Here is a 20104-nt window from a genome sequence, read left to right on the forward strand (position 1 = left end):
TGTATAGAGCAGATATACTCAACCCATGGCTCTCCAGTCGCCTGTGGCTCTTTAGTGCCAAGTCTAAATGAAAACTTTTATCTCCTTTTAATCTGTGTATTATTATCATCAAGTGCACGCAACGGAGGAATGTCTGTAAGACAGAGCAGAGGAAGTCCGCTGGTGGTGCATCTCTTCAGTAAACTCATTCATTGAGGTGTTATATATTTTTTTTTTTTTTTTTTATACTTATATTTTATTGTTTTTCAACAAAAACATAACATCAAAAACAACACCAAAACATAATAAGACATTGCCAGACATAAAATCAAAATACAGATTTCAATACAAGTCTAATGAGGATTTAACACAATCAGCTGTAAATAATCAGAGTTTATGTTAAGGGAGCGGTACATGCATTGTAACAATACAAGTGTCTAAGGCAGACCACCGGGGATGCTATTTATTCTTCCAAGTATAGCTTCCATTTAGCCCATCTTTTAATGTATAAGTCTTTTTTCAATCTCAATAAGAGAGTCAGCCTTTCCAACTCATGAATTTCCTTAATAATATCGATCCAATTGTCTGTTGTGGGGGGATCTATCTGTAACCATTTACGGGTTATGGCCTTTTTTGCTGCTACTGTAAATATTTTCCACAAGTATCTATCAGATCCTTTTATTTCTTCAGGTACGTCACCTAAATAAAGTGATGTAAAATTCAAGGGGAACAACTGTCCAAGAATCTGTAGCATAATTGTCCAAATACCTTTCCAAAACAGTTGTACCCTAGTGCATCTCCAGAAAATATGTAGGTGGTCTGCCTCATCACATCCACAGTTTCTCCAACATTTACATGTCTCAGCTCTGCGATATCTCTGTAATTTAGGAGTAATAAAATAGCGGATATGGTTTTTCCAACCGAACTCACGCCAGTACATAGAACAGGAGGTTGTGAATATAGTTTCACACATATTTTCCCACTGTTGTCTTGTAATTGATTCATTTAATTCTTTCTCCCATCTTGTTTTTATATAATTTGTGGTATGTCCTTTACCGTTTGTGATCCCTTGATAAAATTTGGAAATAATTGAATTAGTAGTACCTTTATATGCTTTAATAGTTAACTGTATTATATCACTAAGTTCTTTATTTGTCTCATTTTCTTTAACTATTTTGGAGAGATAATTTCTTAATTGCAAAAATCTAAAAAAGTCTGAGTTTTCCAAGTCATATTTTTCTCTTAAGTGTTTGAAAACTGTGCAATGTATTCTTTTCCATTATTTTACAGTAAGCGGTGATGCCTCTATTTGTCCAATACTTAAACCCACAATCCATACTATTTGGTTTAAATTCTGTATCGTAGGCCACCCATCTCAGTTGTTTTATTTGCGTCCATAGATGTAATTGTTTTATAATATCAAACCAAACATGTAGAGTGAAGGAGACATATTGATTCAATTGATTCTGGTAGGTTAACATTAGTTTATGGTCTCCAATCATTGCTGGAATTGGTATACCTTTAAATTCATTCTCCATCTCCTTCCATTTTGCTTCATATCCACTTTCACACCAAAAAAATACAGTTTTTAACTGAGCAGCATGATAATAATCCCTCAGGTTGGGGAGAGACATCCCACCTTTTTCTTTCCTGATCATTAATGTGCTATATTTTATTCTTGGTTTTCTGCCGTTCCAAATAAATCTAGAAATTTGCTTATCCCATTCATTGAATTGTTTGTTCGGGACTTTAATTGGTAGTGACATAAACAGATATAACAGTCTAGGTAAAATGGACATTTTTATAACTTCAATTCTTGCACTAAAGCTAAGTAATGATGTAGACCAATTACTAAGATCCTCCTTAATTTTCTTGTTAACAGTTTCATAGTTTTTCTATATAGGTCATTGGGACAATATGTCAACCACACTCCCAAATATTTGATTGCTGTTTGAGACCAGTCAATGGGAAGTCTCTGTCTAAGTTCAGTCGATGGGCTGTAGGAAAATGTTAGTAACTGTGTTTTTTGAATGTTGAGTTTATAACCTGAATATGTACCAAATACCTCAAGGAGATCTAAAAGGACAGGTAGGCAGACATTTGGATTATTAATATAAAGCAGTATATCATCTGCGTATAACGCTATTTTGTGTTCTATGTTATTATGCATAATTCCTTGAATATTAGAATCTTCTCTTATTGCTTGTGCTAGAGGTTCAATGTAGAGTGCAAAAAGAGTTGGTGAGAGGGGACATCCCTGACGAGTGGATCTTTCTAATCTGATCCGATCGGTGAGACGGCCATTTATTTTAATTCTTGCTGTAGGAGCAGTATATAATATTTTAATAGTATTGATAGATTTTTTGGTGAAGCCAAATCGCTCCAAAACCAGAAATAAATAATCCCAACTAACACAGTCAAAAGCTTTCTCAGCATCAAGACTGGCTAGCACAGCACTTGTTTTAGTTTCTCTTAGATTTTGTATTACATGAAGAGAGCGTCTAATATTATCTTGTACTTGGCGACCTTGAATGAATCCAGTCTGATCAGTGTCAATTAGATCAGAAACAAAGGAATTCATCCTCTTAGACATAATTGAAGCATACAGTTTATAATCCTGATTTAAAATTGAAATTGGTCTATATGAACTACACAGTGTTTTACTCTTGCCCTCTTTAGGTATAACTGAAATAATAGCTTCAGCCCAGGAAGGTGGTGTAGATAGATTTTCCAGTGTCCAGTTAAATGAGTTAAGGAGTACTGGATTCAGCTCTTCTCTAAATGTCTTGTACCATTCAGCTGGTAAACCATCACTTCCTGGTGTCTTATTATTTTTTACTTTTTTAATGCTGTCTCTAATTCTTTCATTGTAATTTGTGCTGTAATGCATTTGTTTTGCTGTTCTCCAATTGTAGGAATGTCTAATGAATTCAAGAATAATTTTATCTTTCCTTACATCCTTGTTTTGGTTGTGAATAAAGTGCCTGATAGTATGTTTGAAATGCAGTGTCTATCTCATCTAAGTCACTGTATAGTTTCCCTGTTTTGGGATCCTCTACTTTAAACACTGACTGTGACACCTGCTTTTACAATTTTTTTAGCCAATAGTTTAGTAGCTTTTGGACCTACCTCATAATAAGACTGTTTAAGAAATCTATATTTTTTCTCGATATCTTCCTTATATATATCCAAAATTTGGGTTCTTGTTTCTTGAATTTTAAGCATTGTTACAGGGTTCTTATCTTCACTATGTTGTCTTTCTAATTCTTTTAGTTTATTTTCGAGTTCTTTAAGTTTTTCTTCCTTTGATCTTTTCATTGCTGTACTAAGAGAAATAAATTTTCCTCTTATTACTGCCTTTAGGGTGTCCCACAGTATGTTTGGATTAGTTTCACCATTATCATTGAATTCCAAAAGGTCTGAATTTCCTTTTTTATTTGCTGTATAACTGTTTTATTGTTCAATAGACTGGTATTTAATCTCCAAGTGGTTTTCTTTGGCCTGTTATCTAAATGTAACTTTAGGAAAATTGGTGAATGATCTGAAATGTCCCTGGTTCCAATATCACAACTGAGGATCCTGTGTCTGTCATTTTGAAACATGAAGACATGATCTATTCTAGAATATACTGCATGGGGGGCTGAGTAAAAGGTATAACTTTTATCTAAAGGATGTAAATCCCTCCAAACATCAAATAGTCCATTTTCCTTCAGTCCCTTCCTCAGTAATTTTGTCAAAGGGGACACAGTCCTCTTGTTATTAGTTGTATCCAGTTTTCTATTTATTATTGTATTTAAGTCTCCTGCACATAATAATATTCCTTGTGTTTCTGAAGCCATCAGTTCCAAAATCTTCTTCATAACTTTGAGATCACTTTGTGGAGGCAGGTAAACACAAAACAAGGTGATCAATTTATTCTCCAACTTGCCCTGTACTAAAATATATCTGCCATCACTGTCCCTGATCTCCCTAACAAGTTCAAAATTAACTGAATTATGAATTAATATAGCGACCCCTCTTTTATGACCTGTCTTGAAGAAACTATAAAATGTGTTCTCATATCCAAATCTTTTTAATTTTTCATGCTCCATTTGGGATAAGTGCGTTTCCTGTAGAAATATGATTTGGTTTTTTTCCCTTCTCATTTTTGACATGACTCTACTCCTTTTCACTGGATTATTCAAACCATTTACATTCCAGGAAACTACTCTATAGTTATTAAGCTTCATGATTAAGGTAAGTTTAACTGTACTGGCAACATCAACATAAAAAAGAGAACTTCACAAGACCCTTTCTGTACAGGTGGAGGATCAGTCCTACATCATGTAGGGGCTCCCTTTTTGCAAACAGCAAACCGTCCTTTATCGTTGAGCCAATCATTCCATCTCTTTTCTTTTCTTCCCGGTCATTATTGTTTTATTTACCACGGGGATTTATAATGTAACAGTCACTAATTGATCATAAAATAAGATAAATTCCCATATTTATCTGCATGTTCATGTAAAGTAAAGGTGAGTTGGAGTGTTCATATTGATAGTTAAATGATCATCACTGGTGATGAGGGGTGTGTGTATTTGTATATGTATGTGTGAGGTGTTATATTTTGTGTTCAAACAGAAGCTTCTTATGCCCTCGTTTTGACAAGTTTCTTCAGTAGCTTCCTGCCGATGCCCCTCCACACTCGTATTTTATGATGATCATTACGATACGTGTCATCATTAGCGAGCCTCACACACACACACGGATCACATGTTGAGACGTTGAGAAGTTTCACGTGAAACTTGTCCAAACATGGGTTTTATTAAGTCTTTAATGTACTACTGATAGGGAATACTGTCAAAAGAGCCAAAACAGGAAACCAAAGCTACAGAATGAGGCGGGGTGGAACGATGTGTCTGAGAAAGCTGCAGGTAAAAGGCAGGGCTGGTTTTAGTCATTTTAAGGCCCAGGGCAAAGACCAATATGAGGCCCCTCCCCCTTTAGCTAAAAGTATCAAAAATGAGAGGAAAAAAATAGAAAACATATCTTTTAAGTAAAGCCACAGAACTACGGTAAATGTCCCAGTATGAGATACAAATACCCAAATAGCCAACAATAATTCATCAGCTCTTTGAAAAACATCTCAGAGCTCAAACTGATACTTTAACACGTCATTAGACCAGGTAACCTTGCAAAGCAGATGGATACGCCCATTTCCTTATTTTTCACTGGCCAATCCATCTTGTTAAGCTCCCATCTGAACTGTTTGGGCCCGGTTAGAATATGACAGGACCAATCAGCGGCAGTACTTTCAGGCACGGCAGAGTTGTGACGTGAACAAGCAGCAGCAAGAGGCTGGCGCAATTATGGCAGAAGAGCTTTGCGTGGATGCTGCTAAAGCGTAAGTTTTATCAGAACTTCACAACAATTCTTCGTTAAAAGAAGAACAAAGAACAGCAGTGAGTTGTTTTCTTTTCAAAAACTACAAAAGTCGAGTACTTACATGTCTATAGTCGCCATGGTTCGCATTATTCCCTGTAGCTGCGCACGCACAGCTCAATAGCTGCTACGTCACGTGTTTTGTTGTTCTTATTGGCCCGTAGAGATGTGACAGACAGAACGTTCATCCAGTCACACTCCAAGTTTTTTCAAAGCCTCTGCTTTTTTCCAAACGTTTCCTATTAAAGCTTTCCCAGATGGATGAGTGAAACACATCCATCTGGCGTGTCAGGTTATAGACCAGGTGGAACTTGCATAATTTAAAAATATATGCTCATTGTTAGTAACATATCCTTTCTTCTGCCATTATAGACATTTATGTAGCCTACTGCATCCAATTTGATTACATAATAATCCAACAAATCACCATTTAATTTATTTCAACTATTGATCAGTTGATCTATGGATCTTCCTTACATCCCTGGTTTTCAAATGTAGCTCTTGCTAAAGTATTTTAAGACAATTAGGCTCTTGGGTAGAATAAGGTTTAGTACCACTGGTATAGACTGTCTTCAGACACAGAGAAATATCAGTGGCAGGCAGAAATAAACTAGTTTTATTTTGAAAGCATGAACAGCCAGAAAGAAGAAAGAGAGGAGTTATGAAACTATATATTTTTAGGTATTATATACCACATTTGTATTTTACTAAATTCATTAATGGATATGTTTTCCAACATCTTTTCCATGAACTCGCCCCAACATATCGACTTTCAAATACCAGCTCAAAAACTCACTCAGGCTGTTATTAGAAAAAAGGAAGACCTCCTAAAGGCTCAGGAAAGGACAGTCTTCTAAGAAAAAGAGAGTGAGCTAGATTATAGGTCCTGATAAAGGCTCTACAACTAATAATATATTAATGAATGAAGCATTTTAAGGTGTGTACAAAAAAATTTGGTACGTGCCATATGCCAAGCATTACCTGCAACCCTTAGGGCTAAGCTCCCCCTGTCTTGTGCTCTGCTGATTCATTGATTTCATTAACTTGACCTCTATTTCCATCACAGAACCGCGCGTATAGGAACAATAATGAATTCTCTTCATCTCTTGACCAGCAAATTTAAAGTGCACGCAAGTCTGGTGATGTTTGTCTGCATGAAAAATTTCACATTTGTAATTTTCAGCTTGAATTTTTCACAAGCCATATGGAGCTTGTTGTAGACCAGGCGTGGAGTGCAGCTTTACTGTAGAGCAGGCTCTAAGGAGGGCAGACAGCCTGTCTCCACACATCACATTAGAAAGCCTCTTTGAGTGTGCATCCATGTAGGTGTGTGTGCCCGCGTTAGTGTGTGTGCATTTACTGCAGGCCTGTGTGCGTGCCTGACTGCATGCACACGTCCCTCTGAGCTTTTGTGAGAGGGCTTTAGCACATGCATCTTAGCATCCTTATGCATCTTTGTCCTTACATCTCTATTCCCTGCTCCTGGCAGACAAAATGCCTTTCAGAGTAAGTTAAATTCCTAGTAGCCTCTAATCAGTGGCGATGTATGGAGATTGCAGCCCATGGACTGAGAATCAATGACTCGACAGTGTGTGCTGAAGTGATCAGCATAATCGCTGTTCCGCTTAACTTCAAAATCCAAGCCAAGCCTTTTCTCCAAGACTATTGGCAAAGCCACTGAGACACTTAACCAAGGCCTTGTCTACAAACAAGATAACTTCATTGCAGGCAATCTGTAGTCCACAAAGAGCGCTGCAGCTCCGTGGTCTGGGTATAAAGTTTTCACACAGTGGTGCAGTGATGTGTATAACAAAGCATGCGAATAAGAGAAAAGACAGAAGGATGGATGGTTTAACAGATGGAGAGGCACGAACAGCGAAGGAGAGACATCTTTTTTTCTGTTCTGGCCTGAGAGATAAAAATCTAGAGAATAAAAGGTGAGCAGGAGCAAGGCAGGCACGCATACACCAGACAGAACAAACACACAAGCTGAGGTTTCTTTTGCCACTTCTCAGCCTCTTCAACCTTCCTCCTGAGGTCACCACAGCTGTCCTGTCAGCTTATGCCTCTTAAGCTGGTGGCAAGGGTGCAAACACACACAGTCTATGAAACACACACATTAAGGCCTTTCATTAAGGGGCAAAAAAAACTCTCAAAACACAAAAATAATCAGGTTTTGGATGAACCTCATCCCTATAAAATAAGGTTGAAAAAAAACCTTGACGCTTTGTAAGGCCTTTAAATAGGAGAAAGGCACTTGCAAGACTATGACTGAAAGATAAATACAAGTCAACGCAAACCGGTTTGGACTATCAGCTTCAACCAAACTGTGCATGGACACTTAATGTAATGATCCATTTCCTTACCAGAAAACAAAACAAGAATCTGACATGAGAGTCAGAACTGATTTAATACAGTTTGAACAGAAAAGTCAGATGGAATCTTACTTCATCAAATTACATTTGGGCACCGTCATATGTGGTGCTCTCCAAACTTTAAAACTAGGCAGCATGTTGATCTGAAAACATAAAAAACAACCGACAAATTTACAGAAATGACCTGGACAGGTTTAAGGCCTTGAGATTTTCTGTCATCTAGATGCCGGATCACGGTGTATAGAGATTTCTGTCCACTCTGACTCTTTCCGTTTTGTAGGATGTTGACCTACTGACCCAACAGTGAGGAAACTTTAGCTCAACATGTTAATGATTAGAAAATAGTATGGAAGCCCATTTCTGCCACTTAAAAAAGAAAAATGTGGAAGTTAGGCGATTAAAAAAAAGACTCCTAAGTCATAATTGTAAGATTAAAAAAATCATGATTATGATATAAAAGTCAAAAATATGAGATGATAATAAAGTCAAAATTTTGATATTTTATCTCATAATTTTGACTTTTTATCTCAAAATTAAGACTTTTTATCTGATAATTTTGACTATCTCATAATGATGTGTTTTTATCCCATAACTATGATTTTTTCCTCATAATTATGATTATCTCAAAAAAGTTTTTTTTCTCAAAATTATGACTACTTATCTCATAATAATGACTTTTTATCTCATAATTTTGACTGTTTATCTCATAATTATGACTTTTTCCTCATAATTATGACTATCTTATAATTATGACATTAAATCTCATAATTAGGACTTTCTTCTCATAATTATGACTATTTTTTCAATTTGACTTTTTATCTCACAATTATGACTAGTTTTCTCATAATTAAGACTTTTTATCCTATAACTATGGTTTTTTTTCAAGAATGGCCTTAATTTCACATTTTTTCTTTTTCATTTGGCAGAAATTGGCTTCCATAGAATAGGGAACTGAAAATGTGAAGTTCTTAGTTCTGTGATATATATTAGGTTTTATTTCTCACTTAAAAAGGAAACTAGACCAGAAAAATGCATTACCATCTTGTGCAAATTCATTAATTTAAATCAACCATTGTAATTTTTCCTTTCAGTCACTTCTGGACTTCACTATCACACTGTGTAGTCCTGTGCAGACAGAGAGACTTGTTAGGTCATGACTTTACTAATACACTTGCCATTATGTTCCTAAAATGATAAGTAAACTTCTTGCTTTTTTGTTACTTAAACGTCGCCCTATATTTGAAGGAAATTCAAAGATGCATTTATTCAACGTGATCTGCTCTATGAGTGTAACTTCTTATCAAACAGGAGCTTAATGATCTCCAGGGAAACGTGTAACTTATTGCAGTGATCCGCTCCACAATGAAGAGCATCTGCTTGGCACGCATGCCAGAGCAACAATGGCAGCAGCATCACCTGTAGGTTACGTATCATTAAGGTTATTTCTGATGCTAAATGAATACTTTTTAAACACTGCTGGTGCCTTAATTCTGCCTGAATTGAATTTTGAGAGGGAAAAAATGTGTTAAAAGTTGGTGGGTGAATAAAAGCTGTCTTACTATCATAAATGATTCAGAGAAAGATCTCTAAAATATGCCTATAACACCCAGGATGAAAAAAGGAAACAGCTGTTACTTCTTTATGTAAGAGGCTCAGACAAAATTCATATTCTGGTGTTGTGTCAGAGACAAAACATAAAGTAGCCTAAATGTGTGAGTCAGTGTGTCCTTGGTAGGAAAATGATGGCAGAGCAGAGACATGGCTCAGGACAGCAAAACAATTAAAAGATAAAATGAGAAAACATAAATGATACAAATTCCATAACATACTTCTCATTTGGAGCATCAGGAGGCCTTGTTGGGGTGTTGTGGTACTGAAATGAAGCATCAACATCAGTGTTGTAATTCACCCCTGCATAACGTGTGCAAAATCCTGACTCCTGTTTGTCAATGAGGGACCGCAGTTTAACTTATGTTATCACATTACGGGACATTTAAACGAGTCTTGGTCTCAGCAGAGCACCCAAATACACACTTTGGCCTGTAAAACAATCTAGTGTCTTTGACCCTCACTGCTTTCACATCAGAGGCATTTCAGAAACAGCGTGGAGAAGTTGTTGAGAGGAAGAAGACGCAGGTCTTGCCGCTCTTCTGTTACTTCTATATGTGTTACTGCACAGTAGTTCACTTTTCTTCTTTGTGTGTTTTGCTTTTGCCTGCTTCTTTCCATTCTTCCTTGGTTGTTTAAAAGCAGTTAGCCAACAGCGGTAATACTCCCATGTAAGATTGCTGTTTTTCTTCACTCAGACACTGTAGACAGAATAAAGACCTATTCATGGCGGGAATACATGCACTGAGCTATAACCTGTTTGGTTAGAATACAGACACCGACACACCCCATCATACATACATTTAACCCTCTGAGGTCTAAGGATATTGCCTTGATTTTTACATTATTTTTTAAAGAATTTAATATTTACTTGTTTAATTGTACTGAGGTCCATTTCTGTCCTAGATGACTTTGTAAAGAATTATTATAGCCCAAATCCTAAATTGTGAAATCCGATCTTTGAAAATTGTTTTAATTTCTTGTGAAAACACACCGTCACTCATGTGGACAAATTGTCTTGGTGCTTGAAAAAGTTTTTCAGAAGTCTTAGCTTCAAAAAAGTAGTGAAATATATGAATAAAGTAATAGGTAAATGCAGAAAACATGTCTATAATTGCATTTTGTCATGTTGTTTTTTGGGCACAAATGTTGTCTGTTATTCTGTTTTCACCAAACTTCTAAAATATGAGATAAATGAGGCTGATCATCAAGTCTTATGATCTCCTCTTAATCTGGTCTCCCGCCGTACCTCTCCTGCAAAAACTGTGATAGGGAGGGCCTTAGGGATTCCAGAGTGTCATCTACTTGGCAAAAGTTGACTCTTCCAATGATGCACAGTAAGAGGTGAAGACATGTGACCGTTGCTCTCTTTTTGGCTCTGTAACTCTGGCTGTGAATCACATGGGATGGCAAGTGAGGGCGGAAGTGAGAGATGAGATTCTCCCATTCATGGAAGTGTTTGAATGATGCATAAATGATAAAGATATTGATAAAAACATAGGGAAAACATCACAAACTGTGACGGCACATGCGCAGACCTCAGAGGGTTAATCTGGTGATGGTTTTGCAAAAATCCATTCAGTGGTAGAAATTTTACCAGTGACTGCACTGATACTGGTTTACAGCCCACCACTATGCCGGTACCAGATTTCTTTTTTTAAATTTATTTTTAATTTTTTTTTATGAAATGATGCAAGACAGAACATGACAGGTGAAGGACAAAATACAAGCATTACATACAAATGGTGGAGACAAGACAAGACGGAGACAAGCAGGGACTCAACATTTTAACAGTCTGAAGGTGTTGAAGGCGTATGTCTTTGTGTGTGTGTGTTTGTGTGTGAGAGGGTGTGGGTGTGTGTGCACGTATATATACAGTGCTTAACAAATTTATTAGACCACCTGTCATATTTGTCTCAAAGACCATCCAGCATCATGAAGTGCTTTAATGCGGACTCTTTTATTTTCAGTGAGCTCTCCACGTTTTACCATTTTGAACAGGAATGAGGGATTTCAAACTGAATTCACCCAAATTTGAGCCGGCTCACTGGGCTTCTCTGAGAAGTCAGAAATTAATCAAGCATAACATTCAACCACTAAAACTAATTTTTCTGTTCAGGAATGTGAGTATATAACTATAATTTGACATATTAATCAAGAAATAACAATGTGATTTACTATTTTTTCATTTTTTTTGTAAATCAGTAAATTTGAAAATTAATGGATAAAAATAATAATTATAATTTAGCATTAAAACATCATTTTGGTTAAAGAGCTTCTACATATTGGTGTATTAACCACTGCAGAAACATAAAAAATGATTTTGGTAATAACCAATGCTGTTAATTTAGGGCAGCTGTGGCATAAACCTTACTTTGATTAGGGTTAGGGTGGTCTAATAAATTTGTTAAGCGCCGTACATACATACATATATATGTGTGTGTGTGTGTGTGTGCATGTATTTGTTTTAGGGAGACATAACAGAAAGGTGAGGATATGGTTTGTCAAATTAAGTTGTGATTAAGTTGTATAAATTCATGATAGACAGGAGGAGAGACACTGTAAGAATGCAGCATATACTTATAGGGTGTATGTATGGAAAGGTGTAGTTTATGCAGAAGAAAGAAAAAGAAAATTAATACTTAATGTTGAAGAAAGTATGGTAAAAGAAAAAAAGAAACAGAACAAAGGGACCAAAATAAATAAATAAATAAATAAATAATGGGAATAAAATAAAATAATAATAATTTAAAATATTATGAGTAATGCCACACTTTAGGTTATTTTCGTTACTGTTACAATTCTTGCTTTTATATCTAGTCTTTGGTCTCCATTTGTTTTTATAAATAAGTTAATTTTCCATTTTTTTAAAGTTTCCTTCCTTTTATTTTATTTTTGTCTATTCATCCCCCCAGGAAGACCCTTCATTATTACTGTGGATATATGATTTCAGGTACCCTACCTCAGTCGCCCCCTGACCCTTGGAAGGGAGCAGCTGATGGGTAGACCTGTTGACAACATTTCAATCCATGCACAGTGCTCAGCTCTCTGTGATTGGGGTTTCAGGCAGACTATTGCAAGTTAGTTACGGAAATGGTTTTCATTCAACAACACAAGAGTGGCAGCTTGATGTGCTTCAGGTCATGTGACAAACATCGCACATCCTTGCAATGCCACAACTGTGCGATTGAAAAAAGACATACATCATCCCACCCTTTTAAAGCTAACGCCCAGGTGGTCAGCTTGTGGCCCTGCCTCCATTAGTGTCATCACTTTACAAACATGAAAATTATATATCATCATACAGCTGAACTTAACTTTAGTGGCTCCCTCTGCCTGATGCAGTGGATTTTTTTAGACATGTTTACATTCGAACTGTTTATGTGTCTGGAAATGTCACTGAGTTGGTAACAGTAAGAAACAGCGTGTGTGGGTGTGTGTGTAATGTATGTGTTGGTGCATCAACCTTGAAATGACCTAAGGGATTGTATTCAGTAATTATCTGATTACTCGTCTGTTTTTCTCCCTCTCAGACACCCTGCAACTGGATAACGCTGTAATTCCCTGATTACAACTTACTCCACAATCAATCACCCATTAACAGGAGACGATACACAACCACACTCAGCAGACACATTCATAAGAACATGTCCAGCTGAAACACCAGCACTTACACTGCTCATACTACTCTGTAAACAGTAAAATAATGTCAAGATCTTCACTACACAGCTATCAAACATTATCTTGTGACTTCTTCGCTGAGCCGCTCTCTCACTCTGTGTTGTGTTTTCACTGCTGGCTGCAGACGTTAGCATCTCTCTGAAAGCCCATTGATACGCCACAGTATGAAAGCATCTCTTTCCTCTTTCCATGTCTTTTTGCCATCCTTCCATCCATGAAAATGTTTGCCCTTGCCTTGTCAAGAATAGCTGGCAGCTACAAAGAGCAGAGCTAGTCTGACACACAAACAGAAAAAACACACTTACACAGAAACATCAAGTTATGGTTATAGGTAGCTGCATTCAGCAAGGACACGCACATTTACTCACACAAAGAACCTTGCTGTCTACTAAAAATGATAACACGGTGAGTTTCAATTTCTACACAGAGGGCCCGCTGTTCTATCACTCTAAGATGCTTCATTGTTTTTAAAAATTAAACACTAAAACTCATCAATCATTTCCTCTTTCAGTCATCCCGTAATGGAACAACGGTGTAAGACAGATGTGGAGACGTGAGATACACTGACTGCTGCAGCATCACTGATGTTAGACACACTCACAACAATGACAAGCAAAGACCACAGGTTCAGATGAAGGGCAGCTGGTGCACGCCACTTTATCACGACATGGACGCCGAAGGGAGAGTGTAACATTTTCAAGCCATCACCGTCTATCATATTTAGTCAAAACTGAAGACAAAATCCACTATCATCATGTCTCGCTTCCATCCTAAGGTTATTTTTATTTTTTTCACTTACTTTTGTATGTTGTTTTTAATCATGTTAAGTCGCATCTTTTTTGGTCCTTCTCTAAGGGAGTCTTAAAACAAGCTGGCTTAATGACCATATTACAACATGGCCCACAACATGGTCGAAATAAAAATCTGTGCTTTGCTTTTGTCAAAGTATAAAATGGATCAAGCTCTAGAGGAAGTTATAAACCAGCTCCAAACAGCCTTCTTATACTGGTCTGTCTCCTGAAATGTAAATGAATTCCTTCTCATCTTGTCTCTCTCTGTGGTGTGTGCCAATATGAGCACAGCTGTGTGCTTGTATGGCTGTAGGTGGAGATCTGTGGGAGGAGAAACCAGGTGAGGGGTAGGAAGTGTTATAATGACTAGCTGTGATGTCACAAGGGGCACAGAATTTGAACAGATTGTCAAGCTTGATGTTTTCAGTCATAGAAAGACCACTAACAGAGGACTGGGTTGGCTTATTTCACATTTTGTGGCTCTGACTTCCTCAAATACCTCATATGATATCTGGATATCCAGTTATGCACTATCTCAACAAAGTATTTGCCCACCTGGCCATTACACCAACAAGGACTGTGATGACATTATATTCAAATACATGTACGTTAATATGGAGTTGTCCCCCTATGACAGCTTCCACTTTTCTTGGAAGACTTTCCACAAGATTTTGGAGGGTTCTTTAGTGAATTTGAGCATGTTCATTCATCCACTCATTTTGGACGAGAAGGCCTGGCTTGGGAATCTCCATTCCAGTTCATCCCAAAGGTGCTCGTGGGGTTGAGGTAAGGCCTGTGTACGGGCCAGTCAAGTTTTTCAAAACTAAACTCATCAAACCATGTCTTGACAGTTCTTGATTTGTGGGGCACAATAACGTCAGGAATAGTAAAGGGCCTTCCCAAACTATTGCCACAAAGTTGGAAGAATAGCATTGCCCAAAATGTCTAGGTATGCTGAAGCATTAATACTGGCCTTCATTGGAGGTAAAGGGGCTATCCTAACCCTGCAAAGCAGATGGACTTGTCCGTTTTTGTGTTTCTTACTGGCAAATCCATCTTGCAAAGCTCCTGTCTGAACTCCCGTCTGAAGTGTACATGTAGAAATTCTAAAAAGATGTTTTTCATGATATGTCCATTTTAATCAACACCACATTTGCAGTCCAATAAGGAAAACTGGGATGGCAAAAAAAACGATTCACTGAAATACTGTGATCCTTTCATTTTTTCCAGGGGTTGTAAAGTCATATCCCTTTACAGAAAAACAAACTTCAACATGAGCCAATAGCAAAACAGAATAAAAAGATAGCAGACAAACATGTCCTGTCTTTCATATTATTATTGAAGCTGTAAGTCCTTGTTGTCCTCTATCAGTGTCTGAGATTTAACTGGCTTAAAAATAAAAAAAAAATATTTATCAGTGGGGATATTATCCATCTGTTGTTACATCCCAACTGAAATAAGATAACAACGTGTGACTTGTTGTCATGTCTGCATGTTTTCAGCCTACAGCTCATTTGCTCTTAAAGCCTGAGGTATGGACTTCAAAACATCAGTTACCTTACACAAAAAGTAGCACTGTGTTTGGACCCAATGAACTGCAGGAATCAGTTTCAGATTAATTAATGTGCTTATAACAGAGAGCTGGTGAGGTGGTCCATGATTAATGCTGTGGTTAGCTGGTATATTAATGAAAGTCCCTGTAAAGTGACATCATAATTTTAGGTTTGTTGACAGGTAGCCCTAAGGTAGCCCTTATACATCATTTTCTGAGTTATCTGAAGTTATGCTTCCCTCTCTCCTTTATTAGACATCTTTGTTGTTAAGTTGCTGATGAAAACGCTCCATGTCCTGATGTTGCTCTTCTAAATAAAAGTCTTCAGTGATGAGTAATGATTAACATTGAAAACTTTTATTTTGGCAGACTTGGCAGGAATGGATTGTGTCTATCATTGGATACTTTACTAAACTTTAGCATGGCTACGCTAATATGACATGAGGGATTGAACTATGGCTGCTTGCAGAGAGACAGTCACAGTCTGCTTTTTTAAGGATGCTTTCACATTAGGCCCGACTGTTTCAAACCACATCACAGCATGATTCCTTACTCTCCCCCTTACCCCTGCTGGCTCCCTTTAACACTAGCAACATCAATACATACCCAGACCCACTTGGATGTGTACTCAGTCTGATACGGCAGGTGGCGATATGCATGTAGCTAGTTTACAGACCCGTCAAGGAGGAGAAAGAAGAAGAAGCTACCACAGCAATCACTTGGGTCATGGCCTGAGCAACGTTTGTTTACATTTGAATCTGAGAAAAAAGTCCATCCTGCTAACATGGATGTTTAAAAATCCCTTTTAGAGATGCCAGCAACATTGCTCTTTGTATCTACACACCTACAAGCAGCTCAGCGGGTTAAATGGGCTCTCTCTTGTGAAGTGACGGGAGACTTTCATTGCCTTTGCATCTCATCTCGCTGACTCTATTCAGATGATTTCCACCTTTTATCAAGGAAAAATGTAAACAAACTGCTGTGGGCACGAGCACGATGCCTCGGCAGTTCGTTTGCATTCACACTGTCCAAATAAAACCTGTACTTTGGGCTTAAGTGTACTTAGATCCAGGACCGGGCCCCGAGTATGAAAGCCACTTTAATCATCAGGGACAAAAGACAAGTGAAATATGGATTAAAACATCCCCCCTTAGTAAGCAAGATGCTTGATCTTGCTGTATCTGGTTCAAGTGAAAAACAGACAAATACTCCAGCAATTAGCCCCACTCCTGACCTTATCATGAACTCTGGTCAGTGTGAAGCTTGCTGGCTCAGTGCCAGAGCAGAGAGACAGAATTTGGAGATTGAATTTACAGTTTTCTGGCACAAATCTCTCTGTTTTGATACTTTTAATGGCCAGTAAGGTCACTGTGGCAGATGGTTTTGGAAATCCATAATATCAGCTAACAACAGTTTGTATTGAGCTGAACTGCTCTGTTATTTTATATCATGTTGTGTTAGGGGGACAGGGTAATTCTCCATAGCGACCAGTGACATCGTGGGCTGCTATATTTGCCTTGCCCAAGTTTAACCAAGCAAGGAAAGAGGTGAACAACTCTCAAACTGTGAAATCCAAAATTCAGTCATGCATAGATCTCAGTGTTTTCACATGTTTATAGCAACCTTATCTAACATACTTAGATAAGGTTGCTATAAGGTTAGTGTAAGACATAAATTTTTGATTTCACTTTATGGGATCTTGAAGTGGATTTTGATTGTCCTTCAGTGCTGATCTCAATAAAGGGAAGGGACAGTCAGCAGCATGTTTGGAAGGCAACCACTGCATTTCAGTGACTTTTCAGAGTGTTCAGGGTTTATTCAGCTTCTCTATGGGCTACTGCTGAAACATTTTAGCCCATACTTTTCAGCAAGGTGCTGAATGTCACTGCTCCAGGCAAGCCCATTTTATCCTAGATTGGGCGGGACATGTCATCCAGGCAACAAAGAAAACAGATATTTGTCAGATGATCACAGAGAAAGTGAATTTGTGCAAGCATGGCCTGGATATTACAGTTCAATGTTTGATTGATTGTAAGAAAACCACAAAGATGATGAAAAAGCAAAGTCTGGCTGACTAATGATGTGCAAAGACTTTGGAAATATTACTCATGATATTCTCTCTCTCCTGTTTTGTGACTCAACATTTGTTTTTGTTTAAAAAAGGAAAAGAAATGACATCAATCGATTCAATAGAAATCAAACTGGCATACAAGAATCATGATAGAATCCATCGGTAAAAGTAAATCACCCTGACCCTAGTTAAAAAAAAAAAAAAAACACGAAGGCAGGGCTGTTGCATTGGATTTCATGCAAGCTGAAGTAAGCTTCATGAAGGTAACATTTCTTTGGTATACATATACAGGGTCATATTATTCATAGCTAGCATACTGTCATGAAATAGATTCAAAAAACACAAGCAGTGAAATAATCATAATGCCTCACCTCCGCAGCTTCAACAGAATCTAAACATAAAAAGCTTCACATTGATGCAGCTCAGTATGGTATTCATATTTTCATTGCATGGATGTGAATAAGTGAACAGCATAGCCTCAGGCATATAAAAAGCTCTTATTTATATACAGGCAGCAGGTGCTCTCTTACAGCTTTTTTTTCCCAGAGGAAGGTAATTTTCAGTGTCACACACAGTTGTGATCCACAGAGGAAAAGATACCTAACCTTCACATGAGAAAAGAAATAAGAAGTAGTGAGGGGGCCTCTGGGCTCAATCATGCTAGTGACTCAGCCACTTGGCCCACATGGGAGGAGGACCACACAACCAGGGATTTCTAATCCATAAGGCCCAGCGTGCTGTCTGTGCTGTAACCTACAGGCATTTTGGAGATTTGACCCATTCTGGTAGAACTGCAGAGACATGAAAACCCCTAAACTGAGAGGACCTTTCTTGTTGGATTATTCGTATTCCCCTTTCTTTTATTAAAGAACTTTTTTTTGTGTTCTTCCTGGCATCCAGCCTCTGTGCGCTCGTATTTCGTCGTGAATCCAACCTCTGTGTTCCCTTGGGTGGCACACGGCCTATTCGCTGCAACTTTACAGCGGGTGGAAAGAAATTGGCTGCAAAGGCTGCCTGCGGTGGTAATCCACAATAAATCGAAAACCGTAAATGTTGTACACAGACACTGACCGGGTAACAGGAATATATACTGTGCACTTACACACTCACAGAAAGAGCCTGACACAAACATGACCTACCTGTGTGGCTTCTGTGTGCATGTGTGAGAGAGGCCAGGCAGAGGGACAGCAGCAGACTCCACACACCTACTCCACAAATGCAAGGACCCCGTTCCCGCATTCTGCAAAAGAAAACAGAGAATATGCATGAACCAACTATTAGAGCTGACATCACCAAATGGTGAACCATCCATCTGAAATCATCACATATGACACCACTCTGCCAATATAATCCTTTACTTAGACAAAGCATTGTGAGGAAGCTGTGGGTGTTTGACATTACAGAAACTCACGTAGGAGTCAGCAGACAGGAAAATCTCAGAAATACAGCAGGAGAATCATTAAATATAGTAATGTCAGGCATCATCACAAGACAAAGCACATATCTTTCCAATCATACTAAATTACATCCAATCTAAGAACAGAGAAAATAAATGAGCAAAGCAAAGAGCCCAATATTATCGATCCACAAGGCCTTTTGACACCCTTATTTACTTCCTAACAACGTGCTAACAATGCTCATTTTCAGCTACTTTGTTATGAGGTAGAGACAGAAGAGCAGATGTTAAATCTGCTCAAATTTAATGTATTTTGTTATCGTTGAGTGGTTCAGAGTGACTATGGAGCTGTGGTAATCTGGTCCGTCAACCAGAATCCTGAGCGCCTGCAGTAATATGTGAAAGCATCCTAAGGTAAATGATGAACCCACACTGCTGGGCTGCATCACCAGTGTGTATGAATGGGTTTAGTTAATACAGAGTACATAGCATTCTCCCCATCAGTGTGTGAATGCTGTGAAAGAGTGAATGTAGTGTTAAAGTGCTTTGTGTTGTCACTATAAAAAGTGTTAAAAAAAAGATCGAGTCAGTTAATAATTTTATCACAGTTAGTATCTAAGACTGAATAAAAGGGGCCAACCCAATTATTTATTTTATCAGTGGTGGAGGAAATACTAATCTGACTTGTCTTTTCTTTTTGAGGATAAATTCCCAGTCTACTGGTGCTGCTGATACCACAACAGGTGGTAAAAGTTACAAGTTATTTTTCATTTAATGTAAGAAAATATCAAGTATAGAGTGGGGATGCAGACTCAGGCCTAAAAATGTTGTTTTCCACGTTGAATATTAAGACAGAGAAACTTTCTCACACACGTACTGCACAGGTTTATATTACCAAAGACAAAAAGTAAAATCATCCTTCATAATATCTTCAAAGAGGAGGGGGGGATTTAGGGTAACAGGAAGAGAGAAAGGGGAAGCAAACAAAGGATCAGAGACTTCAGGTGAAGGGCAGCCGGTGCAAGACACTTTATGACATGAAAGCCAAAGGCATTGTATAACATTTACAAGCCATCACCACCTATCATATTTACTCTAACCATAAACAAACCCATCATCACTTCTTACTTTTTACCTCAGGTGACTGCATTTTTGTCAGGCTCCTGTTTTGCACTGTTTTTGGTTTGGCCTTTTCATTATTTGTGGTAGAAATCCTAAGCTAAAAATCTGCTT

General features: G+C 37.8%; 1 protein-coding gene across 1 annotated transcript in view; it reads right to left on the reverse strand.

The window, feature by feature from the left end:
- LOC121517682 (chemokine-like protein TAFA-2) overlaps positions 1–20104 on the reverse strand; it is a 144563-nt gene that overhangs the window by 64731 nt on the left and 59728 nt on the right. Inside the window, exon 2 of the mRNA XM_041799646.1 lies at positions 18615–18715. Within this exon, the coding sequence (XP_041655580.1) occupies positions 18615–18714 (100 nt within the window). The 5' untranslated portion in view covers position 18715. The remainder of the gene's footprint in view (positions 1–18614; positions 18716–20104) is intronic.

The sequence above is a fragment of the Cheilinus undulatus genome, linkage group 11 (genome assembly GCF_018320785.1).
Source record: "Cheilinus undulatus linkage group 11, ASM1832078v1, whole genome shotgun sequence".
NCBI lineage: Eukaryota > Metazoa > Chordata > Actinopteri > Labriformes > Labridae > Cheilinus > Cheilinus undulatus.